The sequence below is a fragment of the Myxocyprinus asiaticus genome, chromosome 13 (assembly GCF_019703515.2).
Source record: "Myxocyprinus asiaticus isolate MX2 ecotype Aquarium Trade chromosome 13, UBuf_Myxa_2, whole genome shotgun sequence".
NCBI lineage: Eukaryota > Metazoa > Chordata > Actinopteri > Cypriniformes > Catostomidae > Myxocyprinus > Myxocyprinus asiaticus.
Window position 1 is genome coordinate 7,221,062 of NC_059356.1, and position 26,522 is coordinate 7,247,583.

The 26,522-nt window shown below is 44.6% G+C and overlaps 1 protein-coding gene across 1 annotated transcript in view; it reads right to left on the minus strand.

Annotated features, from left to right (window-relative positions):
• The window catches only part of LOC127450325 (alpha-1,6-mannosylglycoprotein 6-beta-N-acetylglucosaminyltransferase B-like), a 292,577-nt gene that overhangs the window by 132,012 nt on the left and 134,043 nt on the right, over positions 1–26,522 (minus strand). Inside the window, exon 8 of the mRNA XM_051714336.1 lies at positions 20,204–20,373. Coding sequence (XP_051570296.1) covers positions 20,204–20,373 — 170 coding nt within the window. The remainder of the gene's footprint in view (positions 1–20,203; positions 20,374–26,522) is intronic.

The window sequence follows — 26,522 nt, forward strand, 5'->3', positions numbered from 1 at the left end:
TTTGGTCTGAAGAGTTGGTTGTTGTCCAGCATCTTTAGAGCAACTGAAGGGCTGAACAGTTCTTGTCGGTTCACAGTAACCTGTGGGTTATGCCATCCATGTATTCCTGATAGGAAAGAAAATGGTTGCACAGTCCATACAGTTCATTAGAGTTCACAGAGGCTTTATCGTCTGGACAGAGATTGAGGCACTTCTGGGCATAGAACTTCTAGCTAATTCTAAAACTACATTCATCACACATAAACATTTCAAGTTATTGGAAGGCACAGCATTAACCATAACACAACCCTTTGTTGTTCTTTGGTCATAACACAAAATCAAAGTAGAACCTGACATTGGTTACTAGGAACAAAATGTTAGAGGAAAGGAGGGTTAAAGGTTAAAAGGCTTATCCTTGGAAATTATGGGGTTAACCTGTGGGATGGGCTCAGACTGGTGTGTAAAACGCGGCTGTATGAGAAGTGAGTCCAGTCTGGCCTGTAGGTGTTGAATGTACCTGTACATGGCGTGTGCAATAATTGCGATGATGATCCAACCACTAAAGAGGAGACAGAGGGCAACCAAACTGATAGGGTGTTCTTGGTAAGAAGACGATCTGCTTATGTGACTAGGAAATATAGTGGTCAAGCCAGTCGGTTTGACTGAACTTCACTAATTTCGTCCCTTCAGCCTGAAGCTGCTGTTGGAGGGTGTCATCAACGGTGGGGCTGTGTCCTCTAAATGCGTCCATGATCTCAATTTCTGCGTCATGTTTGTAGACGTTGAGATGATGGAGGACAATATCGTCAATGTGCACGGTGGCTCCTTGGGGAACCGTTAAGAACACCGTTTGGTTTGGTAGCCTTAGTTTAGTGGCTGTATCATGGCAGTCGTATGACTTTGGTGACTGGTGTTAATGAGCCAGCGATTGCCTGCTCGCTCTACCCTTGTCTCTGTTCCTTCATCTTTGACGGACATGCTAACATGACACTTGTTCAGGGAATTTGGCTCTTAGGCCGCAGAGGTATCTAGTCACCTCTCTAACAAAGGGGTTGCGTTTTGACAAACCCAATGAATGTACTTTGTCTTGATACACATGTTTAGGTTAGGGATAAGGTAGAGCGAGGGGTCCTCATCATGGTAGGCGAGTGTTGGTGGTGTTTTGAGGTGAATGTGTGCATTATCTCTCTGAAAACCAACATTAAATAAGGACTTTAGTCTGTATATATTCTGCCTATGATGGTAGATTGAGGATAAATCCTATTTTGAGGTTCTGAGGATTTATATGGATTGGAATTTCAATGCCAAAACTATATGCCATGTGCATCTGTGAAGGTTGCACAATGGAGATAATAGCAGATCTAAGAGTTTGTTCGACAAGGTCTAGGGAGACCAGGCAAGCTGGAATCCTTCCACCACTCAGACTGTTTACTGAGGAGCTAATTTCCCTGAGGAGGTCCTGCATTAGATCTCTAACGATACACGCATAAGTTGTTTTCTCTGACAAAGTCCCTAAAGCGTGCAAAGTGTTATTGATAAGAACAGAGTGCAAATTTAAAGTGACTATAGCTCCCGGAAGGGTTTTACCCAGGCCCTGTAATTGTTCTTATTGGAGTCGTCGTCTCTGCTGGATTTTTGGACGATGGCGACGTGTGCACCTGAAGCTGGCGAACTGTTTTCTGGACCAAGTGGTCTCGGTATGTCAACCTGAGCCCACATGTGTCCACGACAGCAGTCAATGAGCGGAGCCAATCGGTTCAGTAGGTCCTGGCCAACTAACAGTGGTTCCGTATTAATGGGACATATGTAAACAGGGTCTATTAGCATCATCCCTTGAAAGGTGTCAATCCAGGCCCGTTTTGTGATAGACGACCTATCTTGCGTGTAGCTTGTGATGCTTATGTTGCAGGTCTCTGTCTATAACAGTTTGCCAAGGGAGAGCTTTGCTCTAGCCACCTCTGCGAAGGTGTTGGAACCCATTAGACTTATTTCGGAACCGGTGTCGAGTAGTGTGTGTGAGCTGAATGATCCATGTGTCAGGCGTTGCCCTTATGGTACAGATCGCCCAAGAAGGTCAGAAAAGGAGGGTGTGGCATGTTAGGAGTGACTGTTTTGGGGAGCAACTTGGACACTGTTCCCCTTTTCCAGACCTACAAAGTAAACTTTGGCGTTACAGGAGGGGGTACATCGTCTTGTCATACTGACGGGGTTTCAGTGCCGTGTTCTTTTGAAGAGGTCGGCGGACCTGGTGAACAACGGAGCATGTCAAGCTTTGTTACTAACTCAGTCAAGCATCTCCTTATGTCCTTCATTTCCTCTCTCAAATTTTGTTCTCTGAGGGGATTTGAAACCTTGCCTAACCACTTACCTTCTTGTTTGGGTTTTCTTTCGAACCGCGCATTTCCTTTCGGCCGGCGAACATTTTGTTGTTTAGGCCTGCCGAGACCCTGGGGGTGTGTCTGGTCACCACCCCCCTGGTTCTGTTGCCTACCCTGCTGGCGGGGTGATTGGCGCCTCTGGGGTCCTGTTCTAGCATTCACCTTAACGCGAGGCATTTCGTTGCCTTCAAGCGCTAGGTCTGCATATTCTGAGGTTTGGATCCCCAGGACTCTGGCGTCACCTTCGTGCCCTCGGGCAGGGCGCACGCATGTCTCCCATGCCAGTTGCGTGTATCTTCTGATTTCCTGCATGGTGGGGTTGCCCATTCATCGTGACGTCATATCGCATGCACTCGTGGAGGTTGTGAAGGAAAAGAGACTTGAAAGCTCGTTCCTCCTCCAGACCTGGTTCGTTACTTCCTTGGAAGTACGTGGTCCTCAGGCGTCTATAATTCTCGTGGAGGCTCGTGCCACTTCTGGGTGATGGCGAAAGCAGCTATGGTAGCGGAGGCTTCATCGATATACAGCGAATACTCCTCGCGTAGGGCTTTACACAGAGCTGAGTAGCAGTTTCGTGTACCAGTCGGTAGCATTTCCATGAACGCATGGACACTCCTTACGGTGGTCTTCCATATAAGCTTGAGTTTTTCACGCGACGAAGCATAAGTCAAGTCAATCAGGCAATGCTCAATTTCCGTAAGATAATTGTCGATGTTTGAATCTCGATTACTTGGGTCAAAGCGTTCTATGTCCCCTGCGAGGGACTCAAGTTGTCGGATACGCAAACGTTGGTAGCGGTATGACCACGGGTCGTCCGAGTCATCCGAAACACCATAATCACTCAGATCGCTATAGCAATGAGGATGACTTCCTCCCCTTCGTGGTGGGGAAGGAGTCCAGTCGACGCGTGGGGGTGGACCCCGTGTTGCGTACAGCTCCCTGGCTAATGGGATCTTCGAGCCGCTTACACCACTCTGGGCTCGAAAATAATTGTCCCCCCTCCGTGGTGTGGAATCAGTCGGTTTGAAATGCAAGGTGGCGTGACTGAAAACTGACTGTGGAGGGCAACTGTAAGGAGGGGCACCTGAATCCAACCAGCGGGCCGCTGGAGGAGCTTGAAAAGTGTCTTGGAGTACGAAGTAAGAGACTGTACCACTAGGGGCAGCTCGGCTCCTAGCGTGTGTCCCTAGGTTTCTCAGGGGCACATTTCTATGCATAGCACTAAAGAGGGGGCCCTCTTCTATGTCAGATGTTGTGCTGTGCGTTTCAACTGCACTTACCTGATCTGACTCTACTTTTAGCTGGGCAGCTTGAAGCTGCCTGCGCAGGGTTTTGTTTTCCTCCTGCATCCGGGCATTATCTTCCTGTGCCTGGACTTTCTCAGCTTGGGTGCACCTAACGTCTTGGTGCAGGCTGTGATTTTCCCTCTGCACCGCTTGGTAGCTGCTCTGCAGCTGTGCGAGCTGGGCCTGGTGCTCTGTGGTTTGCAGTTGGGTTTTGCGGTGATGAAGAAGGAACATTTGGCCCACAAGGTCCAGGAATGTGCGCATTGGCTTCCCGACCGGGTTGTTGACATAATCAACTAGTTCCTGCAATGCTTCATCACAACGACTAATATTGTAGCCGTTAAGGTTATCTCTCTCCTCTACGGAGAGACAGAGAACAGCAGTGACCACATCTTGCAGTGCTGGGTCGACTAACCTCTATGGAGCGTCAGCTCCAGTCACGCAGTCATTTTACTGGGCCAGTAAAAATTCTTGTGACAGTGGCTCTGATAGCTTGTTGTTTTACAGTTGCTATAATGCTAACACGAAAGCACAGGTGAGAGGCTTCGACCTGTGGCTTACGGTCAACTGTTATGTAATGTGCAAATTTCACTGCATTCTCTCTTTGGTGGACGTCAATGAAGTGACTTGGCACCTCTCTGTAACATTTAGATGAAAGCGTTAGGAGTTAAATAACAACAACAGCAGATTTTAAGCAGACTATAGTAAATTTACCAACCCCTAATTCACTCTTAAGAGCACTTTCACACCACACTGGCTTATGTTTGGCAAGTTGTGAGAAGTAAATTGTCAAACAGAACCAAACTTTGAAGTAATGATTCAAATTAGTACTTTGGATTCTTATGCATACACACTGTGACAGAACTGGCACGTAGGATGCCTCACACTGGGCACCAAGTATTATGTAGGGTTTTACTGGTTGTTTAGATCAGTGTTACTATCATAAATAATTAATAATTATTTCTTTAGTTATTAATTAATATTTAAATTAATTAATCTAACTCATTAAAACCTCATACCTCACGGCTGAAAAGCCGTTATCGGGTATGCTGTCAGAGCCAAAGCTTCGGATTTAGACCAATTAACTCTGTATCACGAGAACTTTGAAAAGGAATTAAGAATTCTGTGGAGGCAAGGCATAGATCTAGAAGGGTTGGAGACGAATAATAAAATATAATCTGCATAAAGCAGAAATTTATGCGCCACACCTCCCGCCATCACCCCTGGAAAATCATCCTCCTTTCTTATCGTGGCTGCTAATGGTTCCAGGGCAAGACAGAACAATAATGGGGAAAGAGGGCAACCCTGCCGGGTGCCCCTATCCAGAGTAAAATAATCTGAAATTAATCCATTTGTTTATAGACACCTGGTAGCAGTGGTACAAAGTAACTTAATCCATCCAATAAATGTACTCCCAAACCCATACATTTCCAAAATCTTAAAAAGATAATCCCAATCTACCATATCAAACGCCTTTTCAGGGTCAAGTGAGATTGCAGCTACCGTAGTCTGATCATTCGCCACTGACTACATGATATTGATGAAACGTCTAATGTTATCAGAAGAGCTATGGCCCCGAATAAACCCCACCTGATCAATATGTATAAGAGTTAGTTAAGAGATGTCATAACTTTACTTAATCGGTTGGCCAAAATTTTTGACAATATTTGAACATCTAGCTGGAACAGGGAAATTGGAGGGTAACTCTTACACTCACTTGGATCTTTGTCCTTTTTAAGAATCAGACTGATCTGGGCTTGCATCATGGTTGGTGGAAATTCTGCCAAATCGATTCCGTATAAACTTCTAGCAAAAGTGGAGCCAATTCTGTAGCATAAGATCTAATTGCCTGTAGGCAAGGCCTTAATTACCTCACCAAGCTCCTCCAAGGTTATCTCAGAATCAAAAGAATTTTTTTGCTCAGTTGTCAGTTTAGGGAGTTCAAATGGTTCCACAAAGTTTCTAATATCTTCATCAGTAGACGAAGACGTGGAACTATAGAGATCAAGATAGAATACTTTAAAAGCATTATTAATATCAATGGCCGTGGTAAAAATTTCACCACGAGCAGATTTCACTGAGGGAATGGTAGAAAAAGACTCTCTCTGCTTTATATATTTAGACAAAAGATTCCCTGCTTTGTCCCGCGACTCAAAATATGACTGTCTTGCCCTGAAAAAATGCCACCTTCCGCGACAAAATAGTATTATATCTATATTTCAATTGGGTCAATTCTCTGAGGCCATCAAACGACATTCGGGGCATCAGCTCTGCCTCGGCACTTTTAATATTCCCTTCCAACACCACGAGTTCTCGTGCTTTGGATTTTTTGATAAATGCATACTGTATGATCTGACCCCTAAGAACTGCCTTAAGTGCCTCCCAAGCCACGCCCACAGAGGATACTGAGGACCAGTTGGTCTCCATATAAACATTGATTTCAGCCTTTATCATTTGTTAGAATTCAGGATTTTGCAAAGGGATACATTAAAGAGCCAACTATATGATTTATTTTTCTCTGTATGTGGCAACACCTCTAAACTCACCAGGGTGTGATCTGAGACTAAGATGTTTCCAATTGAGCAGTCAACAACAGATGAAATGAGGGACTTAGATATATATTAAAAAATGTATTATAGAATAAATCTTATGGACTGATGAAAAAAATTTATAGTCCCTACCAGATGGGTTCAAAAGTCTCCAAATATATGTAAGACCAAGATTTTTTACACATCCTGTGAAGCGCAAATTTTGTCTAGGGGGCTTTCACACTTTTGCTTCACTTTGATCAAGGACTGAGTCCATCAAAATATTAAAGTCTCCTCCCAATATTATATCATGAGGGGTGCCAGCGGATTGCAACATCCCTTCAAGATCTATAAAAAAGCCCTGATCATCAATGTTAGGTGCGTAAATATTAGCCAAAACAAGACTTTGCCCCAGAATTTCTGCTAAAACAATAATGACTCTTCTTAATTTATCTTTAATCTGTTTGAGACATTTGAATTGTAGATGTTTACTTATCAATGTAATGATGCCCCTGCTCTTACTTGAGCCAGCACTAAAAAAAAACAAAAAACATGCCCACCCCATATCTTTCCAAAATGTTCAGCTTCCTGCGGGGAAAGATGCATTTCTTGAAGAAACACTATATGATATTTCTTTCGTTTAAGAAAATAAATAACCTTCCTTCTTTTTATGGGGTGCCCTAACCCATTCACATTCCACGTGGAGAGAGACAATCCACTCATATTAACATTTGACATTTTGACATATTAGAAAAAATAGATTGTGTGTCAAAAACAAAATGATAAAGACCACATTCCAACATTAGTGCAACAATCAAACCACAAACTTCCCCCAGAACCAAACAAACAGAAAAAAGAAAAACATGCGCATTAACCACACACACGACAGCGCCAACAGGCGTCCATCCTTCTAAACTCAAACAGTCCATGTACGCCTACAAGAGCCCCTGCAACAACTTTGCCGTCAGATTCCTCAAGTCCAGTGTTTCTATACAAATGTTGTGAGACAGAAGAAAATCTATATAACAAACTCCAGCTAATAGAATAAACACAAAGAACATGTAGATTCATCCACATAACTTTCCCGAAGGTGTGTTTCTCCACAAAACTAGTGGAACTCGCACACACACACACACACACACACACACACACAAAGGCTGTTCAGTTTCCTCAGGCAGTCAAACGAATGTTCAGTGAGCTGGCTGTTACATAAGTGCAGCAGATTACCTAATCCCTCCAATATCCTGCAAAAAATACTCCACAAAACAAACTCCAGCCAATAGGAGGCATAAGCACAAAGAACGTGCAGATTCATCCACAACACTGTCCAGAAGGAGTGTTATTACACAAAACAAACTCCAGTCGCTAGGTGGAACCAGCACAAAAAGAAAAAAAAAAAGTGCCCAGTTTCCTCGAACAGTCAAGTGAATGTTCAGTAAGTCAGGCCCACTCGGCTGCAACGTGAGAATCACACTATGACTTACTCATTCCATTGACTTTATGAAGGACAATGCTTGTTTGGGACAGGTAAATATTTTGCGGCCATCCTTAGCATCTATTCTCAATTTGGCCGGAAACATCAGTGCAAAAGCGACCTTTTGTTGATGTAAGAGTTTCTTGCATTCCTTGAATCGATCACGTTTCTCTCTTATCGATTTCGCAAAGTCTGGAAACAAGAAAATGTTGTTGTTCTTCCAAGAAAGCCTTCCTTTTCTCCTCGCCTCACGTAACACAAGATCTTTATCGGATGATCTCAGAAATTTGGCCAGAATTGATCGGGGCCTGTCTCCCTCAGTGGATTGCCGAGCCGGAACCCTGTGAGCTCACTCGATTTCCAGCTTATGGCCTGTTATGTTGAGCAGACTCGGAAAGAGCCCATCCAGAAATTCCACCATATTCTGACCTTCTGCTCGCTCAGGAATTCCAACAATTCGGATGTTGTTTCACCGGTTCCGATTCTCAAGGTCTTCCAATTTTTCTCAAACACGTTCCAAGTCCGCCTTTTCCCTCTCCGATGACTCCAGATAATTGATCTGTTTCTCGACTTCCCCCACTCTTGTAACAGTGAATTTCGTCTCCATGGCAGTGATCAATCAAAATATTACAGCAAGATCCTCCAAGTCAGCAACGACCTTCGTCAGCATTACCGACATGTTCGACAGTTGATGCTGAATCTCTTTCACCGCACCGTTCAAATTGAGTCCCTGGTCCGAGTCCTGTTGCTCAAGGGCTTCAGCTTGAGCACGTAAGTGTCTTTTAATGTCTCCAGAGCCCGAGGATTTTTAATTCTTTGACATATTGTCTTCATGGAACAGTTATGGAATAGGGTGTATCGAATCTCACCAGTTTATGACACAAAAAGTATTAAAACTAGCAAACTGCGCAGAGCTCGCCGTTGACACGTCCAAACCTCACATGACGCAACACGACTCTCGGGTGAAATGTTCTTTTAAATTATAGTCATAATTAACATTCCTAGAGAAAGACAGCAGTGATTTGAAATGCTGAATGGATGATGACCTCTGTGCTGCTGTCCAGACATATGCTCCGCTAATTCAAAGTGTGGTGGGTGACACTTTTCCAGTCCCTAACAACAGGAGAGTCCTCATGGGCACTGTCACATTTACATTACATGTATGAATTTAGCAGACACTTTTTATCCAAAGCAATTTACAATGTATTCAAACTAAATATTTTATTAGTGTGTGTGTTCACTGGCAATTAAACCCATGGATTTGGCATTACCACGCTTTACCAGTTACCAGCTACAGGAACTCTAATCAGAGGCAGATGGGTGCTAACAAGAGGCAGATCAAACAGACACTACCATCCAGACAGCAACTGACACTTCACTTACCAGTGCCTGCATCTATTCAGTGTCTCAGACTGGGATTTACAGACAATACACTAAAGCCAACTAAAGCCTGCCAACCAGCCCAATAGCAAGACTTTTTTTTTTTTTTTACTCTCCACTAACATCTTATTTTATGTCTCATTAAACCTGTTCACCACCGACACCTGGGATGTCACACACTGACGCTTTCTTAACTTAATACATTACCTCTCTCCAATCAAAGCTCTTACTCAGAGTAAGGATGCATTTACACTAGAGCTTTTGGATCAGACTCGATTCTGTATGACATCCAGTAGCGGTTTTAACCACCACGCAATCCACACAATTGTGTGGGCCCCAGTAGGAAAGCTCTGCAAAAACCACTTGAGGGGTGGCATGTCGTTCTGTTGTCACGCGCGAATACGCTCAGGTTTGTAATTTATGAAAAAAATATACAGGCCTTCCAAACTTGTTTTGCCCACGTGCTCTCACTCACAGATATGTGCGAATGGATGAGTTAGGGGCCGTTCATACCGAACGTGTTTTTTGCCCGTGTCTGCTCTGTTTTTCCATTGTTTTTCCTATGTAAATACGAGCTGGAAGAACGTCCATACCTGCTGCATTGCATCTCACTGTTTCTTCAGTGTCTCACAGGACCGGCATGTTTTCAGACACAGTTTCAAAAGTTAAAAAGAACTTCAGATCTCAAAAACACTGTTTCACTCAAAAACGTTCTGTTTCATTCGTTGTGCTGCGTCTAGATTGTTTTTAGGGCATGTGTCACAAAGATTTAACATTCTGAACAAGAGGTGACTGTTACAATGTTTAACATTATTCCAGATTGTTTTGCACCAAGCAAAGTTTCAGGGCTTTCAGCAATGTTTTTTTTTCCTTCTGCTCTAGTGTGCTGAGGGGCCATTGTGCCTTGTATGTCTACTGTTAATAGTAAATTAAATAAGACAGAAATATATTACTATTGTATACAGCAAATCCTCAAAGTAGTAATAATAATACTGTATCAAATTATAATGACAATCTGGACAACAATAAATAATTGTTGCCTTATAATAATAATAAATAAAAACTGAATTCCAGAATGTTGGTGAGTATAGTAGGTTTTACACACCCTGTCCAAAAAAAAAAAAAAGTGTATTGTAAAATTATATGTAGGTAAATATTTTTTTTTTTTTTCCACTGTATTGTGGAAAACTGGAAAACATGCATTAATTAACTTTAACTAGATTTTTATGTTTCAGTAAACAGTAAAAATTTGAATGTACTTGGCTACAACGGCTGATAGGATGAATTTAAAGTTATGATTTAAAATCAATTTTATGTTATTTTTTAAGCAAAAATTTTCGTAATGGGGCCCCGGGTCGATTGGTTGTTTGGGGCCTCAGAAATTGTAAACCCGCCCTGGATGACATCAGTATTTGTTTGGTGTAAAAGTGTTTTTTCAAACTTGGGTGTGCACCAGCAAACCGCATCCAACACAATAGGGATACGATTTTCAGTTGGTATGAAACCAATCTGCCCAAACCTCTGCATGCACCCAGTCATGCTTATTTTATAGTTAATTCATTTCTCATTGCTCCTTATCTCTGGATAAATTGCCTTTGTAAAACAGCTTGACTCTTTGCATCTCTTGCAATTCATCCACGGTAGACAAACGTAAGTGTTATTTAGGTCGAATATGTCAATAACACCATGAAACTGGCATCTCTTTTGCAAGAGTCATTACCTAGCTACAGTGGTAAACAGCTGCTGCTAGTACTCATGGTGGTACTCACATGGATGATGTAAACTTTCCACGATTTGGACACAAAAGTACAACGTGAAAAAAAGAGCTATGGGGAAAAGTGTAATTTACTTAGGAAAAACAGCCTAATTTCCCAAACTACTGTGGATAGGAATGAAAGATGAGCAAAACAAGATATTTATTGTGGCTGCCGATCGATAAAGATGTAATCAAATCAATAACGATATGCTGATTTATTAATTAAATTAATCATATATCAATATTTGCTGAAATTGGCCCCTAAATATGCCCTAAGTTCCAATTCTCCCATTTATTATAATACTGGTAGTCCGTTTTTGCTAAACTGTCTCTGCTATGGTTGCGTCACATTTCGTTGGTTTTCAATGTCTCTAGCAATAAACACAATGTTTCAATGACATTGTTTCAAGTTAAAAGCAGCTTGAAACTCTAAAAAACACTTTGTGAGACCCCTGCACTCTGCTGAGTCCAGCTGTATTTGAACAGCTGTCAGTTTTGTTGTCTGTACAGTCGTGCATTGGCAGTACAGCTAGAGTTGCGCTGACTGCACCCTGCTGACTGTGAGTCAAACAAACATTGAATTGCTCAGATTCAGATGGAATGATTTATGTACAGTCAGGCGGCACGATTAATTGCGTTTAGTTTTTTTAACAAGTTATTTTTTTCAATAATAAATCACGCTGAATCGATGTTAAATCGACATCGATTTAGTCAAAATCACAGACAATCACACTCATAGAACCCACATAGCAATGCAAGAGGTGATTTAACCAGCAATATTGAGGAAAGTTAGTCATATTTATTTGTCAACTAGTTGTCCAGAAAAGTAGTGACGGACAAGCACTGCAAGTTGGCTAAGATCTAGGGCTTTTTGTCGCAGACTAGTCGCAGACTTAAAACGTGAAAGGGCAACAAGCCTCAGTCTTGGCTATAAGAGGCTTTATTGGAAGAATTAGTGCTTCCTGTATTTCTTATAAATGTTTGCTCTGAGTGACAGCACACATCCAGCAGGAATAAAGAATCAAAAAACTCTCCAACAGCTGGAGAACAGACATCTGTCTATTCCCTACAGAGAAGAAAAATTAAGTATGGACTGAAGAGAGAGAAAGAAGAAATTTCAAGCAATCAGATTTTGTTAGATTAGTGGGACTAATCAGAGAGGCTGAGAATGTGTCTGAGAGTTTCACAAGAGTCACAAGATACTGAATTAAAATCAGGATACTCCCTCCTGGACTATTCCACTGAGCAGATATTGAGATGTTACCAATAGATTCTTATATAGCAATAGATTCTTATATACATTTACATTCTTGTGTTGGTCTTTTGGTTCACACAAAGAAGCATGTGGCTTTTCATTATCACTATTTCACGGGCCAATTTATTGACATATTAAAGGGTTTCCTTTTTCTCCTCATGAAAAGACTGTAGAAATGGCATTTTATCTTTTATCCAAAACTTCAAAGCAGCAAATTTAGTATGTCAGAGATATGGATCAGCATGGACCATAACTCAAGCAGACTCATATTAACTGAATAATGTCTTCTATTCAAACACAAAAACCACAACTAAAGCCAATTTTCACATCTTTGTTTTCATATCTATTCAGGCCTGACAATTACAGAGACTGACAGTTACCAAAAGCTGAACTTTGGAGTAAAAGCAAAAACAAGATTATTTTTCAGTGTATTGAAGTCTTACTCAGAGAGAGAGAGAGAGAGAGAGAGAGAGAGAGAGAGAGAGAGAGAGAGAGATACTATTGTCTGTTATACAGAGAATGATGGAGCAGATACTTGTGTAAGTGAGTCTGAGTTTCTATGTTAAGAATGGAAGCTTGCTGACTATTTACTACAGTATACTGTATACTGCACAGTGTACACTGTTTACAGCCAAAAACGTAGTAGTTTTTCACCTTCTAAAAAGGAAAGAGTAGTACTTGGTCATCCAGGTTTTCTAAAATCAGCATGCTGTGCACAATATACAGAATATATTCTTCAGCAATAGAAAGAGCAGTATATGGTGTGCTATTTCCAGCATAGATAGCGTGTGTGCAAGTATGTGTATGTATCTTTGTCAAGTAATTGACAAAACCAGGCTGATTACATGCACAAATTCAAACAGCCGTAACCCCAGGGGTATTTTATAACAGCCTTCTCTTCAGTGTTAATAAAACTGCAGCATCCACGACAAGTATAAATGAAGTGCTTTAAAACATTTCTAAGAGATTCTAAGTGAAACTAGAGCAAATTTCTTAGGCCCTGATTCACTAAAGGTCTGCGTATCTAAAAACAGGGTCAGGAATAAACTCTCAGTGCAAAATTAAGCTCAGGGCAAAGTAAGCCACCGTAAGTGTCAGAAATGTTTACTAGCTATTTAAATTGGGACATAATTTTTTTATTTAATTTAATTAAACATTATTTAATTTAGGTATGGGTTATTTTTCCAAATTCTGACATACACAAAATGTCCCCAAAATGAGGCTTTGACCGATTTAGCTCACTTCTGGGTACATGAAATAAATAAATAAATCCAATTCAAACAACTTCATACAACTATTACATCAAAAACTACAGTGATTGGTAGACAGTAGAGAGCTATACTGTATAATCTAACACTGGCCAATTATTTAAAATGTCATTTTTGTGTTGTAGTATATTGTGCATTATTTACAGCTATACATTTTTAGTGTTGGTTTGAAAGCCATAATTATTTATATTGAGAATTTATTTCAATTAATTGATCCTACTGATATATTTGACATACATGGACAGCATGCTATGTGTGTTTGTACTGTATATGGTTAGAAAATAAATATGCTTTCTTAAAGGTAAAAATGCCCCTGAAAATCAACTGCAGTGGCAAATATTTAAATAATTAGGAATTGTTATTGACTCTCAACTTTCTTTTAAAAAACACGTGAAGAAATTGTAAAAACAGTAAAATTAAATTTGGCGAATATTAGATTTATTATAAATAATCTGACCATGAGGCAGCTGTTCCCCATCTGTCACTCACTCGACGTTGTGTTGATGTAGTGACACTAGGGGTCACTCTTTGGAGCCTGAGACACCTCTGGTCTTTGATAAAAGGCCAATGAAAATTGGTGAGTGGTATTTGCATGCCACTCCCCCGGACATACGGGTATAAAAGGAGCTGGTATGCAACCACTCATTCAGATTTTCTCTTCGGAGCCAAACGGTCATGCTCATTGAGCTGAATAGCACTGTTCATTCACCTCTGCTGGATCTGACGGCGCATTTCAGTGGCTTCTCCCTCCTCTGCACTGGTGCACTGCAAAGAATGCCCCTGGGCGCTTCGGCAGAAAAACTAGAGAGTATATCTTCTGAAAGAGCGTTTTTCCCCTCTAAAAGAGTATATTTCTCTAAAAGAGCGCACACACGGAACTTCTTTTTAAAGACGCGTGTTTCTAAAGATGCCTTTCCGATCGTGTGTTATTCCTGGTTGCGGTCGTTTTCTCTCAACTTCGGATGGTCATGATCGCTGTCTTTCGTGTCTGGGCGCGACCCACACGGAGGCAGCGTTTATGAATGGTTCATGTTCTCACTGCGAGAACATGACCATGGCAACGTTGCGGTCGCGGCTTGCTTTCGTAAGAAAGCTCCCCGCCTCGGTCCTCCTACCTACGGGTATGAGGTCAGCGCAGCTAGCACTGGGGCGCGATTTGGGGACCTCAATGGGATCGCCTCCGCCGGGTATCCCCCCGTGGAACTCCCATTCCCCAGCACGCTCGTCTGCCCCAGTCGGGCTTCCGGATGAGTTCGCCGGCTCGTCGCATGGTGAGTCTGGCTTCTTGTTCGGGGCCCGCGAAGATGATGAGCTCTCGAGCGCAGCATCGGAGAGCGGGCATGTCCAGTCGGACGCAGAATCCTCAGCTGGGCTTCCCCCTTCGGGGACGGTCGCCCAGTTACAGGCCGATGCCGAAATGACGGACATGCTTTCCCGGGCGGCCACGAGCGTCGGGCTAGAGTGGAACCCTCCGCTCTCCCCTGAACCCTCGCGGCTTGATGATTGGTTTCTGGGCTTGCGGCGCCGCTCAAAACAGCCGCGCCCCACTCCAGTGCCGTTCTTCCCGGAGGTGCATGAGGAGCTGATGAAGTCGTGGGAGGCACCTTTTACTGCCCGACCCCGACTCTGCAGTTCCCCCGCTCTCACTACCCTCAATGGCGGGGCGGCCAGGGCTATACGGTGATTCCCCCGGTGGATAAGGCGCTCGCGGTGCACTTATGCCCGCCCGTAGTTCCGCCCCAGATTTGATGCAGAAACTGCGCTCGGCGACCGATTGAGCGGATGATGGCCACACTAGTGGTCCAGGAGCGCCACCTGTGGCTCAACCTGGTCGAGATGGGTGAGGCCGACAAGACACGGTTCCTTGCTGCCCCCATTTCCCAGGCAGGCCTATTCGGCGACACCGTTGAGGACTTTGCCCAGCAGTTCTCGACGGTAAAGCAGCAGACGGAAGCAATCCGGCACATCCTGCCCCAGCGCAGCTCAAGATCCCGCACCCCGTCTGCTCGTCGCCAAGGGCGTCACCCTGCGGTGACTGCACCGGCTCTGCCGCAGCCCACCCCACAGGCCCCGGCGTGGAGCCCACCGCAGGAAGCCGACACCACCCGTCTCACAGCCGGCGCCGAAGAACCCACGGAGGTCCTCGAAGCGCCCCTGAGATGGGCAACCCAGGGACGAGGGAACCCACTCACGTGGAGCTGATAGAAAGACCACTCCATCCCCCGGTGGAGGGCCGGGTGAAAAATTTTTGTTGCCTTTTTGTTTGATTTCGCCGCATGCCCAAGTGGCTGCAGTACCCAACAGTTCAGCAAAAGAGCGGCTTCCTTCCTCCCTTGGTCACATACCCGGTGTGTACGGTTGTCACCACGACTACCGTCCACGGGCTTTTTCTTGCAGGATTGGCGCTCCAGCGGTGCCCTTTCCGCCCGTGAGCGCCCAGCTGTGGCACACAGCCGCCCCCGATGTGGCAGCCTCCACAGGTTACGAGGACAGGCCTCTTCCTCCCCCATCTCAGGCTGTTCCGGGGGTGGTCACAAGGAGCCAGGTAAGTGCTTCGATGTCCCTAGACTCAGCACGGCCACGACGTGCTGTGGTACCTTGTGCTCCACCCCGCTGCGAGGCCCCACCTGCCGGTACGTCCGACGATGTTGTCCCCTTGGTCCCCCTTTTTTGAAATTTTGAATTTGGACACATGGCTTGCGCTTCCCAATCCATTGCGGTGGCTGATCCGGACCGTCCGACTCGGCTACGTGATTCAGTTCGCCAGGCGCCCGCCCATGTTCAGCGGTATTCACTTCACCTTGGTCAAGGGCAAAAAATGCTCTTACCCTGCGCGTGGAGATCGCTACTCTCCTACAGAAGGGCACGATAGAACCTGTCCCTCCAGCCGAGATGAAGAAAGGGTTTTACAGCCCCTACTTCATCGTACCGAAAAAAGGTGGTGGGTTGCGGCCAATCTTGGACCTGCGAGTACTGAACCGGGCTTTACACAGTCTCGCATTCAAGATGCTGACGCAAAGACGCATTCTAGCGAACGTCCGGCATCAAGATTGTTCGCGGCGGCACATGCATACTTTGACGTCTAGATCCTTCCTCGACACAGACCCTTCCTGCGGTTCGTGTTCGAGGGTCAGGCGTATCAGTACAAAGTCCTCCCTTTCGGCCTGTCCCTGTCTCCTCGCATCTTTACGAAGATCGCAGAGGCTGCCCTTGCCCCGTTAAGGGAGGTGGGCATTCGCATTCTCAACTATCTGGACGACTGGCTAATCTTAGCTCACTCTCGAGACGTGTTATGCGCACACAGGGACCTGGTGCTCTCACACCTCAGCCGACTAAGGCTTCGGGTCAACTGGGAAAAGAGCAAGCTCCTCCCGGTTCAGAGCATCTCTTTTCTCGGTTTGGAGTATGGCGCGCCATACGAACGAGTGCGCCCAGTCGGTGCTGGCCTGTTTGAAGGTGTTCAAACAGAAAACAGTGGTTCCACTGAAACTTTTTCAGAGGCTCCTGGGGCATATGGCATCCTCGGCGGTGGCCACCCTGCTCAGGTTGATGCATATGACGCCGCTTCAGCACTGGCTCCAGACTCGAGTCCCGAGATGGGCATAGCGCCACGGGACACACCGCGTGGCCATTACATCGGTCTGTCACCGTCTTTTCAGCCCTTGGACTGACCTCTCATTTCTACGAGCAGGTGTTCCCCTAGAACTGGTCTCCAGGTGCGTCGCGGTCATGACAGACGCCTCCAAAACGGGCTGGGGCACTGCTTTCAATGGGCATGCAGCCGCCGGCCTCTGGACGGGTCCGTGACTGTGTTGGCACATCAACTGCCTCGAGATACTGGCAATTCTGCTCGCCCTGCGGAGGTTCCGGCCATTAATCCAGGGCAAGCACGTGCTAGTTCGGACGGACAGCACGGCAGTGGTAGCATATGTCAACCGCCAAGGCGGTCTGCGCTCTCGCTGTATGTCACAACTCGCCCGCTGTCTCCTCCTCCAGAGTCGGCAGCACCTCAAGTCACTGCGAGCCACTCACATTCCGGGCAACCTCAACACTACGTCACTAAGTCACGGCAGGTTTCCCTCAGGGGAGAGTGGAGACTCCACCCTCAGGTGGTCCAGCTGATTTGGAGTCGATTCGGTCGGGCACAGGTGGACCTGTTCGCCTCCCAAGAATCCTCCCACTGCCCGCTCTGGTACACCCTCACCGAGGCTCCCCTCGGCATAGACGCGCTGGCACACAGCTGGCCCCCTGGCATTCGCAAATATGCATTTCCCCCAGTGAGCCTGCTTGCACAGACCCTGTGCAAGGTCAGGGAGGATGAGGAAAAGGTCGTCCTGGTAGCACCCTACTGGCCCACCCAGACGTGGTTCTCGAACCTCACGCTCCTCACGACAGCTCCCCCCTGGCGAATTCCCCTGAGGAAGGACCTTCTTTCTCAGGGATGGGGCACTCTCTGGCACCCGCGCCCAGACCTCTGGAATCTCCATGTCTGGTCCCTGGACGGGACGCGGAAGACCTGAGTGGCCTACCACCCGCGGTGGTAGACACAATCACTCAGGCTAGGGCCCCCTCTATGAGGCGCCTGTATGCCTTTAAGTGGCATCTATTCGCTAAGTGGTGTTCTTCTCGACACGAAGACCCCCAGAGATGCGCAGTTGGATCAGTGCTTTCCTTCCTGCAGGAGAGGCTGGAAGGGAGGCTGTCCCCTTCCACCTTGAAGGTGTACGTTGCTGCCATAGTAGCACACCATGACGCAGTTGACGGTAAGTCCTTAGGGAAGCACGACCTGATCATCAGGTTCCTAAGAGGCACCAGGAGGCTGAATCCCTCCAGACCGCCCCTCATTCCCTCATGGGATCTCTCTGTAGTTCTTCAGGGTCTACAGAGAGCCCCCTTTGAGCCTTTACAGTCAGCCGAGCTTAAGGCACTCTCCTTTAAGACTGCCCTCCTGACTGCGCTCACTTCCATCAAGAGAGTAGGTGACCTGCAAGTGTTCTCTGTCAGCAAAACGTGCCTGGAGTTTGGTCTGGGCTATTCTCACGTGATCCTGAGACCCCGACCGGGCTATGTGCCCAAGGTTCCCACCACTCCTTTTAGAGACCAGGTAGTGAACCTGCAAGCGCTGCCCCAGGAGGAGGCAGACCCAGCCCTGTCGTTGCTGTGTCCGGTGCATGCTTTACGCATCTATTTGGATCGCACGCAGAGCTTTAGAGTCTCTGAGCAGCTCTTTGTCTTCTTTGGTGCACAGCGGAAAGGAAGCGCTGTCTCCAAGCAGAGGATCACCAACTGGCTCGTTGACGCCATAACCATGGCATATCTTGCCCAAAACTGCCGCCCCCGGTAGGGCTACGAGCCCATTCTACCGTATGTCCGGGGGAGTGGCATGCAAATACCACTCGCCAATTTTCATTGGCCTTTTATCAAAGACCAGAGGTGTCTCAGGCTCCAAAGAGTGACCCATAGTGTCACTACATCGACACCGTCTCGTTCCCTCCATCAGGGAACGGAGGTTACACAAGTAACCATGACGTTTTATTTATGAAGGAAATTATTCTTCCTCATATTACATATTGTATGACTACCTAGACTCAGACATGTAAATCTGTTCTGAAGCCTGCTGAAACAGTGTACAAGCAGGCTCTTAAGGTACTAGACAAAAAAACAAAAAAAACAACAACAAACATGTTCCATCACTGTCGTATTTTAACCAAGTATAACTTCTTTAGTTGGGAAAATTGGATTAAATTTGTAGGTCTTGACTTAAAATTCTTAATGGTTTTGCCCAAACAATATTTAAACAGTACATTTATAAAATTACAGGAAATGTAACTAGAGCTGGTGTTAGGGGTGAATGTAAAATACCATTACAAAATGTTTTGTGTTTTTGGTAAGTTATCTTTTGCTTTTAGAGCAACCCATGACTGGAATGGACTTTCAGCTGATTTGAAAGCTCTAACAAGTCATGGACTTTCCTCTAAAATAATTGAAGTCTGGTTATTGTCAAGCTAGAACTGTCAACATGGTATTTATTGTATTATCTTATTTTTATTTATTTTTTTCATATTTGTTATTGATTAGTTTTGATTGTTATGGTAATTTTAAAATTTTGCATAATGTGTAATTTTCTATATTAAATATTACATATTTTGAGTGTAATTTTGACCTTTAACAACATACCCAGGGACTGCAGGTGAAAATTAGCCATTGCTTAAATCTGACACATTTACATAAGTGAGATGTTTGATTAATGTGTATTGTCCCTGACAAATAAATAAATAAATGTAATGAAATGAAATGTTGCCTCTTAATAAAAAAGTCAATCTGTGACACTAGCTGACATGCGTTAATGTGATATATGAAATTATTTTTCATGAGCTTTTGGTAATTGTTTTATTAAAAATGTAATTTACAGTGGTAGATAGTTTTGAGTTGTTTAAATTTAAGCTTTCTTTTCAGTATAATCCAAAGTGAGATAACTTAAACATGTATTTACATAGGCTATATATTATGTTTTCTGTATTATGTACTGTATTATAGAAATCATATAATCTATCACAATCAAAAGCTAATTTTTAGTGAGAGTTGCAAGTGAGCTACATGGCTAACATTTGACTAACATGCAAAAGCCTTCTTTAAATATGGTCGTGTCCAACCTATGTGCACATACATGCCTATTTGTGCAATTATTCTTAGTTAAGAATAACTAACAATAAGATGCGTGCATACAATTTGATAGATTGCACAAGCAAATTAGTACCTGTTATTTGGGATCTTAGTAAATCAGGGCCTTTATTTGGCATGTTGGTAAATCAGGACCTTAGTGTATAGAGGAGCTGTCCGTAGTACTGAAAAATAACCTTTAGCATTGTACGTCAAATAAAAGCCACTGGTAGACTCACCCCTGCAGCTCTTTAACGGAGAGTGATATCTTGAGGTTGTGTCCCAGCACATGAAGTGTGGTGAGGATGTCTGCCCATTGAACCATCTCTCCAAGTGGCCCTCCCTTCAACACCTTCGGACTGAACACATCACCAGATTCCTCTGTTAGAAAACCCACGTGTACCAGGATCTGGAAGGAGGTAGAAAAAGTGTTAAAAAGAGGAAAGAAAGACTGAGAGTCCAATAATTAACCATTAACAGCAATTAAATACTATAAAAATAAGGCCAACTGAAGTCAAATGGAATATCAAAACCTTAAATTTTCAGTTCACTATCTGTCACTCACTCGACGTTGTGTCGATGTAGTGACACTAGGGGTCACTCTTGGGAGCCCGAGACACCTCTGGTCTTTGATAAAAGGCCACTGAAAATTGGCAAGTGGTATTTGCATGCCACTCCCCCGGACATACGGGTTTAAAGGAGCTGGTATGCAACCACTCATTCAGATTTTCTCTTTGGAGCCAAACGGTCATGCTCATTGAGCTGAATAGCACTGTTCATTCACCTCTGCTGGATCTGATGGCGCATTTCAGCGGCTTCTCCCTCCTCTGCACTGGTGCACTGCAGAGAACGCCCCTGGGTGCTTCGGCAGAAAACAAAAGAGTATATTTTCTGAAAGAGCTTTTTTTCCTCTAAAAGAGTATATATTTCTCTAAAAGAGCGGCACACACGGAATGTCTTTTTAAAGACGCGTATTTTTAAAGATGCCTTTCCGATCGTGTGTTATTCCTCGTTGCGGTCGTTATCTCTCAACTTCGGATGGTCATGATCGCTGTCTTTTATGTCTGGGCACGACCCACACGGAGGCAGCGTTTGTGGATTGTTCATGTTCTCATTGCAAGAACATGACCATGGCAACGTTGCGGTCGCGGCTCCCCACCTCGGTCCTTCTACATACGGGTATGAGGCCAGGATGGCTAGCACCCCGCGGACCTCCCATTCCCCAGCACGCTCGTCTGCCCCAGTCGGGCTTCCGGATGAGTTCACCGGCTCGTCTCACGGCGAGTCTGGCTTCTTGTTCAGAGCCCGTGAAGATGATGAGCTCTCAAGCGCAGCATCGGAGAGCGGGCTTGTCCAGTCAGATGCAGAAGCCTCAGCAGGGCTTCCCCCTTCGGGGACGATTGCCCAGTCACAGGCCGATGCTGAAATGATGGACATGCTTTCCCGGTCGGCCGCAAGCGTCGGGTTAGAGTGGAACCCTCCACTCTCCCCTGAACCCTTGCGGCTTGATGAATGGTTCCTGGGCTCGCGGCGCCGCTCAAAGCAGCCACGCCCCACTCCAGTGCCATTCTTCTCGGAAGTGCACAAGGAGCTGACAAAATCGTGGGAGGCACCTTTTACTGCCTGGCCCTGATTCAGCAGTTCCCCCGCTCTCACTACCCTCGATGGCGGGGTGGCCAGGGGCTATACGGCGATTCCCCCGGTGGATAAGGCACTTGTGGTGCACCTATGACCACAGAGCGCCGCCACCTGGCACGGATGCCCTAAGCTCCCGTCCAAGCCCTGTAGGCTCATGTCGTCCCTGATGGCTAAAGCCTACAGCGCTGCTGGACAAGCCGCCTCTGCCCTGCACGCCATGGCTCTCATGCAGGTCCACCAAGCCAAGGCATTGAAAGAACTGCACGAGGGTAGTTCTGCCCCAGATTTGATGCAGGAACTGCGCTCAGTGACCGACCTCGCTCTCCGAGTGACGAAGGTCATGGCGTGGTCTCTCGGGCGGACTATGGCCACACTAGTGGTCCAGGAACACCACCTTTGGCTCAACCTGGTCAAGATGGGTGAGGCTGACAAGACTCGGTTCCTTGCTGCCCCCATTTCCCAGGCTGGTCTATTTGATGACACCATCGAGGACTTTGCCCAGCAGTTCTCGGCGGTGAAGCAGCAGACGGAGGCAATCTGGCACATCCTGCCCCAGCGTGGCTCAAGATCCTGCTCGTCACCAAGGGCATCCCCCTGCTGTGATTGCACAGGCTCCACCGCAGCCCACCCCTTCGGTCCGGCCCCGGTGTGGAGCCCACCGTAGGAAGCAGACGTCACCCTTCTCACAGCCAGCACCTAAGAACCCAGGATTGGCGCTCCAGCGGTGCCCTTTCCGCCCGTGAGCGCCCAGCTGTGGCACACAGCCGCCCCCGATTTGGCAGTCTCCACGGGTTACGAGGACAGGCCTCTTCCTCCCCCATCCCAGGCTGTTCCGGGGGTGGTCACAAGGAGCAAGGTAAGTGAATTTAAGCATGAAGTCATGATCTGAGAAAACATATTTTTGATCTTGATCCAACTTTTATGGAGTTGTTAATATTCTGTTTACTTTCACAGTCAAATACACACAAGGCTGAAAGGTTTTCCCTGAGTATCAAATGAATAGCTGTAAAATCTAAGAGATATAAGACAGATAAAACATAAAGGCATCCACTGAACACACTTGCTTTGAAAGAAACTTGTTCACAATGGTTTGCATCTCCTTGCCAGATATTCTATTGTTTAGTGCTAAAAACAAAGCAAGTATTCGCATGAACACACAAGCCACTGTGAATGAGCTTATCTTACGCACTTATGAACGCAAAAAGGACATCAAGATTTTAGCTGAAAAAGAACTTAAATTTCAGGTAGTTTCTCACCAAATCCCAACCTAGTCTTAAAGAATCACGTTACTATGCATACATTTTTGCAAATAATTTTTACAGCACCCATTGTATGTATCGCAGCAGTTTCCTTGTGAAATGAACACTAGAGGTGCTACAACAACAATGACTTTTATTCGCTTTCACACAAATCACAAGCAAAATGGCAGATTATCAGTTCATAAACACTTACTTTTTACCCTGTTCCTCAAACAATGCTATCTTATGACATCTAAACAATTTTACTATGGTGCATAACTTCTAAGGCACTATATTATAATGTTTGCACTATGTAACCAACTTTTAGAAGTTTGTTCACACATGATTAAATTGTGCTATAGCTCAACTGATAGAGCACTGCACTTGCAATGCAAAGGACCGGGTACGAATCCTGAAGAGCATGACATATTAGCTGAAAGTATCATTATGTGATTGCTATGGCAACTGCATTTTTCATCTCACGTTTGCTTTTATGGCACTATCGGTTAGGTTTAATTTAAGGGTTAGAGAGGTCGGTTTTCTTAAAGTCATTTTCCATAAGGAAGAAAGTCATACACATTAGGAATGACATAAAGGTGATTATATTAATTATTCAGGTGATTAGGGTGGGTAATTAATTAATTATTGATTAACTGTTTTATTTTTATTTTTGGGTGGACCATTCCATGCCATTTGTTATCATGCTCCTCTTGTTCAGAAAACAACAAAAGTACAAGCTTGTTCAGGGATGTAGGTGGGTATGATCATTCCACTATTAAGGTACACTGAGTGTAAAGGTTTGGGAGAATGATTTTGTGCCTCTTTCTGTTAAAGTGAGTGAGGTAGGAGGGCACCAAGCAGTGACTGTTCTGATGCATGCATCAGTATCTTGAACTTGATGTGGGCAGCAACTGGTATAACCACTGAAGTGAGACAAAGAGAAGTGTAATGTGCATTTTCTTGGGTTTTCTAAAGGGCAAACATGCTGTCACATTCTGAATCAGAAGGTTTAGTTTTAACATACAGGAAGGCTGGCTAAAACAGCATTGCAGTAGTCCATTCTAGAGATGACAAGAGACAGGACAAAGTGTTGCACAGCATGCTCAGAAAGGAAGGCTCTGATTTTTCTCATGGTGTAGACCACAAATCTGCATGACATGTCTTTGAGATGTAGTCCGTGACGTTTGGCTGGTAGTCATACAGTAGTCCATGGTTCCTGGCTAACCTGGCTAACCTAGCCTAGCTGATCGATTATGTTGTTATAAATTCCTGGGCTGACTGAGAACATAAGGAGCTCTGTTTTGTCTAGGTTCAGTACAAGTTCTGAGTCTGACAGTAAGGCTCTTCATGATTCTTGTCTAAAGAATGATCAAGTGCACCATTGACAAGAAAAGAGAAGTAAGGCATATTTTCTGTAGCTGCCACAATAGTTGTTGATTTCTCTTTTTTGATGTGTCTACGTGTCCATGTTCCCCATACATAAGACAACTCATTAACTGTGAAGTGATGAAAATTATACAGTCTTTTCCCTTAAAGTTTAATGGAGGGCCCCCCGAAAAGACCAAATGGCTATATTTTGCTAGATTATTATAATTATTTTACATTGACATTTACATTTATTCATTTGGCAAACACTTTTATCCAAAGTGACTTACAAAAGATGAATAATACATCATAAGCGATTCATTTTAAGGAGAGAGTGGTACAAAAAGTGCTGCATTACAAAGTTTCACTAGCATCAGAATAGTAGTATCCAAGATAGATTAGAGTGCAACAAGAATATATATAATAGTTTTTTTATTATAAATTTTTTTTTTTATGAGTGAATGGTTAAGTGCTCATGGAAAAGATGTGTTTTAGCCGTGTTTTGAAGACAGAGAGTGAGCCTGCTTCATGGATGGAGTTGGGAAGATCATTTCACCAACGTGGTAGTGAAACTGAAAGTTCGGGAAAGTGTTTTGGTGCCTCTTTGTGTTGGTACAACAAGGCATCGCTCATTAATTGACTGCAGGCTTCTGGTGGGAATGTAGCTCTGCAGAAATGATTTTAGGTACGCTGGAGCAGACCCAGTGACTGTTCTGTATGCCAGCATCAGAGCCTTGAATTTGATATGTTCATCAACCGGCAGCCAGTGAAGAGAGACAAGGAGTGATGTAGCATGCGGTCTCTTTGGTTCATTAAAGACAGACATGCTGCTGCATTCTGGATGATTTGCAGGTGCCTAACTGTGTATGCAGGAAGACCTGCAATGAAAGTGTTATAGTAGTCCAGTCTAGTTATGACAAGTGACTGAACAAGAAGTTGTGTGGCATGTTCAGAGAGGAAGGGTCTTTTTTCCTGATATTGTAGAGTGTAAATCTACATGATCGTGCTGTCTTTGAGATGTGGTCTGTGAAATTGAGTTGGTTATCGATGGATGCCCCTAGATTTCTGACCGTTTTGGAAGGTGTTATTGTAGATGAACCCAGCTGAATGGTGATGTGTTCAACATCATATTTTTTTTTTCTTTTTTTTTTTTTGCTTTCCTTTCAATTATTCTTAATTCTAGCTACTATTCATACCTCTCATACAGTCTTTTATGGTGCACTGCTGTGTCTGTTTTTCTGATTTAATTCTTTTTTTCCAGTTTAATGACAGCTTTGCCTTGAGAGCTACAGTACTTGCTGATCAATGATGTCAGAGGTTGTGCATTAGGCTTAAAAGACCTGGGTCTTTGTCTCTAGAACAGAGCTTCTCAACTGGTTTGGCTTTAGAACCCAGATTTTACATTGGACATCAAGTGGCAACCCAATATAGTTCCAAAATTGTTCCAAATGAATCATCATGATGGCGCCGCGGATGGCTGCCTCGGTGTGGATCGCACCTATTGTTTTGTTGTTTTTGTTTGTTTGTCCTTTGTTTAGTAATCTTTTTCCAGTCAGTTTTACCAGAGATGAACTGCTGAACATTCGACAGCATATACCAGACAATCTTTTCCCGGTTTTCGAATATTCAGACGTTTTGCTGGACATTTTAGTTGGAGGCGCAGCTCTGCTGTTCAAGAGATGCAGGCGAGGGAGATGAGCCGGTGTGGTGGTCAAACTCCGTCAGCATGGATTTCGAACAGCGCTGCCGTGTATTCACTTAGCGAATCTCCGCTCTCTTCCTAACAAAACGAACTACATCTCCTCACCTGCACAAACAAGGACTTTTCAACCTCTGCTGCCTTGTGCTTCACAGAAACCTGGCTGAGTGAAGCTATTCCGGACAGTGCATTACATCTGCTGGGATTTCAGCTGTTCAGAGCGGATCGCATCGCAGAGTTAACGGGGAAATCGAGAGGAGGTGGAACATACTTTTACATCAATGAAAGTTGGTGTACAGATGTAACAATGTTAAAGAGGATGTGCTGTCCTAATTTAGAAGCACTCTTTATTAACTGTAAGCCTTTCTACTCACCGCAGGAGTTTTCCTCATTTATTCTGGTGAGTGTGTATATTGCACCAAACACGTGTTTGAACACAGCACTGCAACAGCTGGCTGATCAAATCACAGACACAGAACAACAATACCCGGACTCGGTTATTATTATTCTTGGGGATTTTAACAAAGCAAATCTCACACGTGAACTGCCCAAATACAAACAGCACATTACATGCCCCACCAGAGACAGGAACATACTGGATCATTGCTACACAACAAT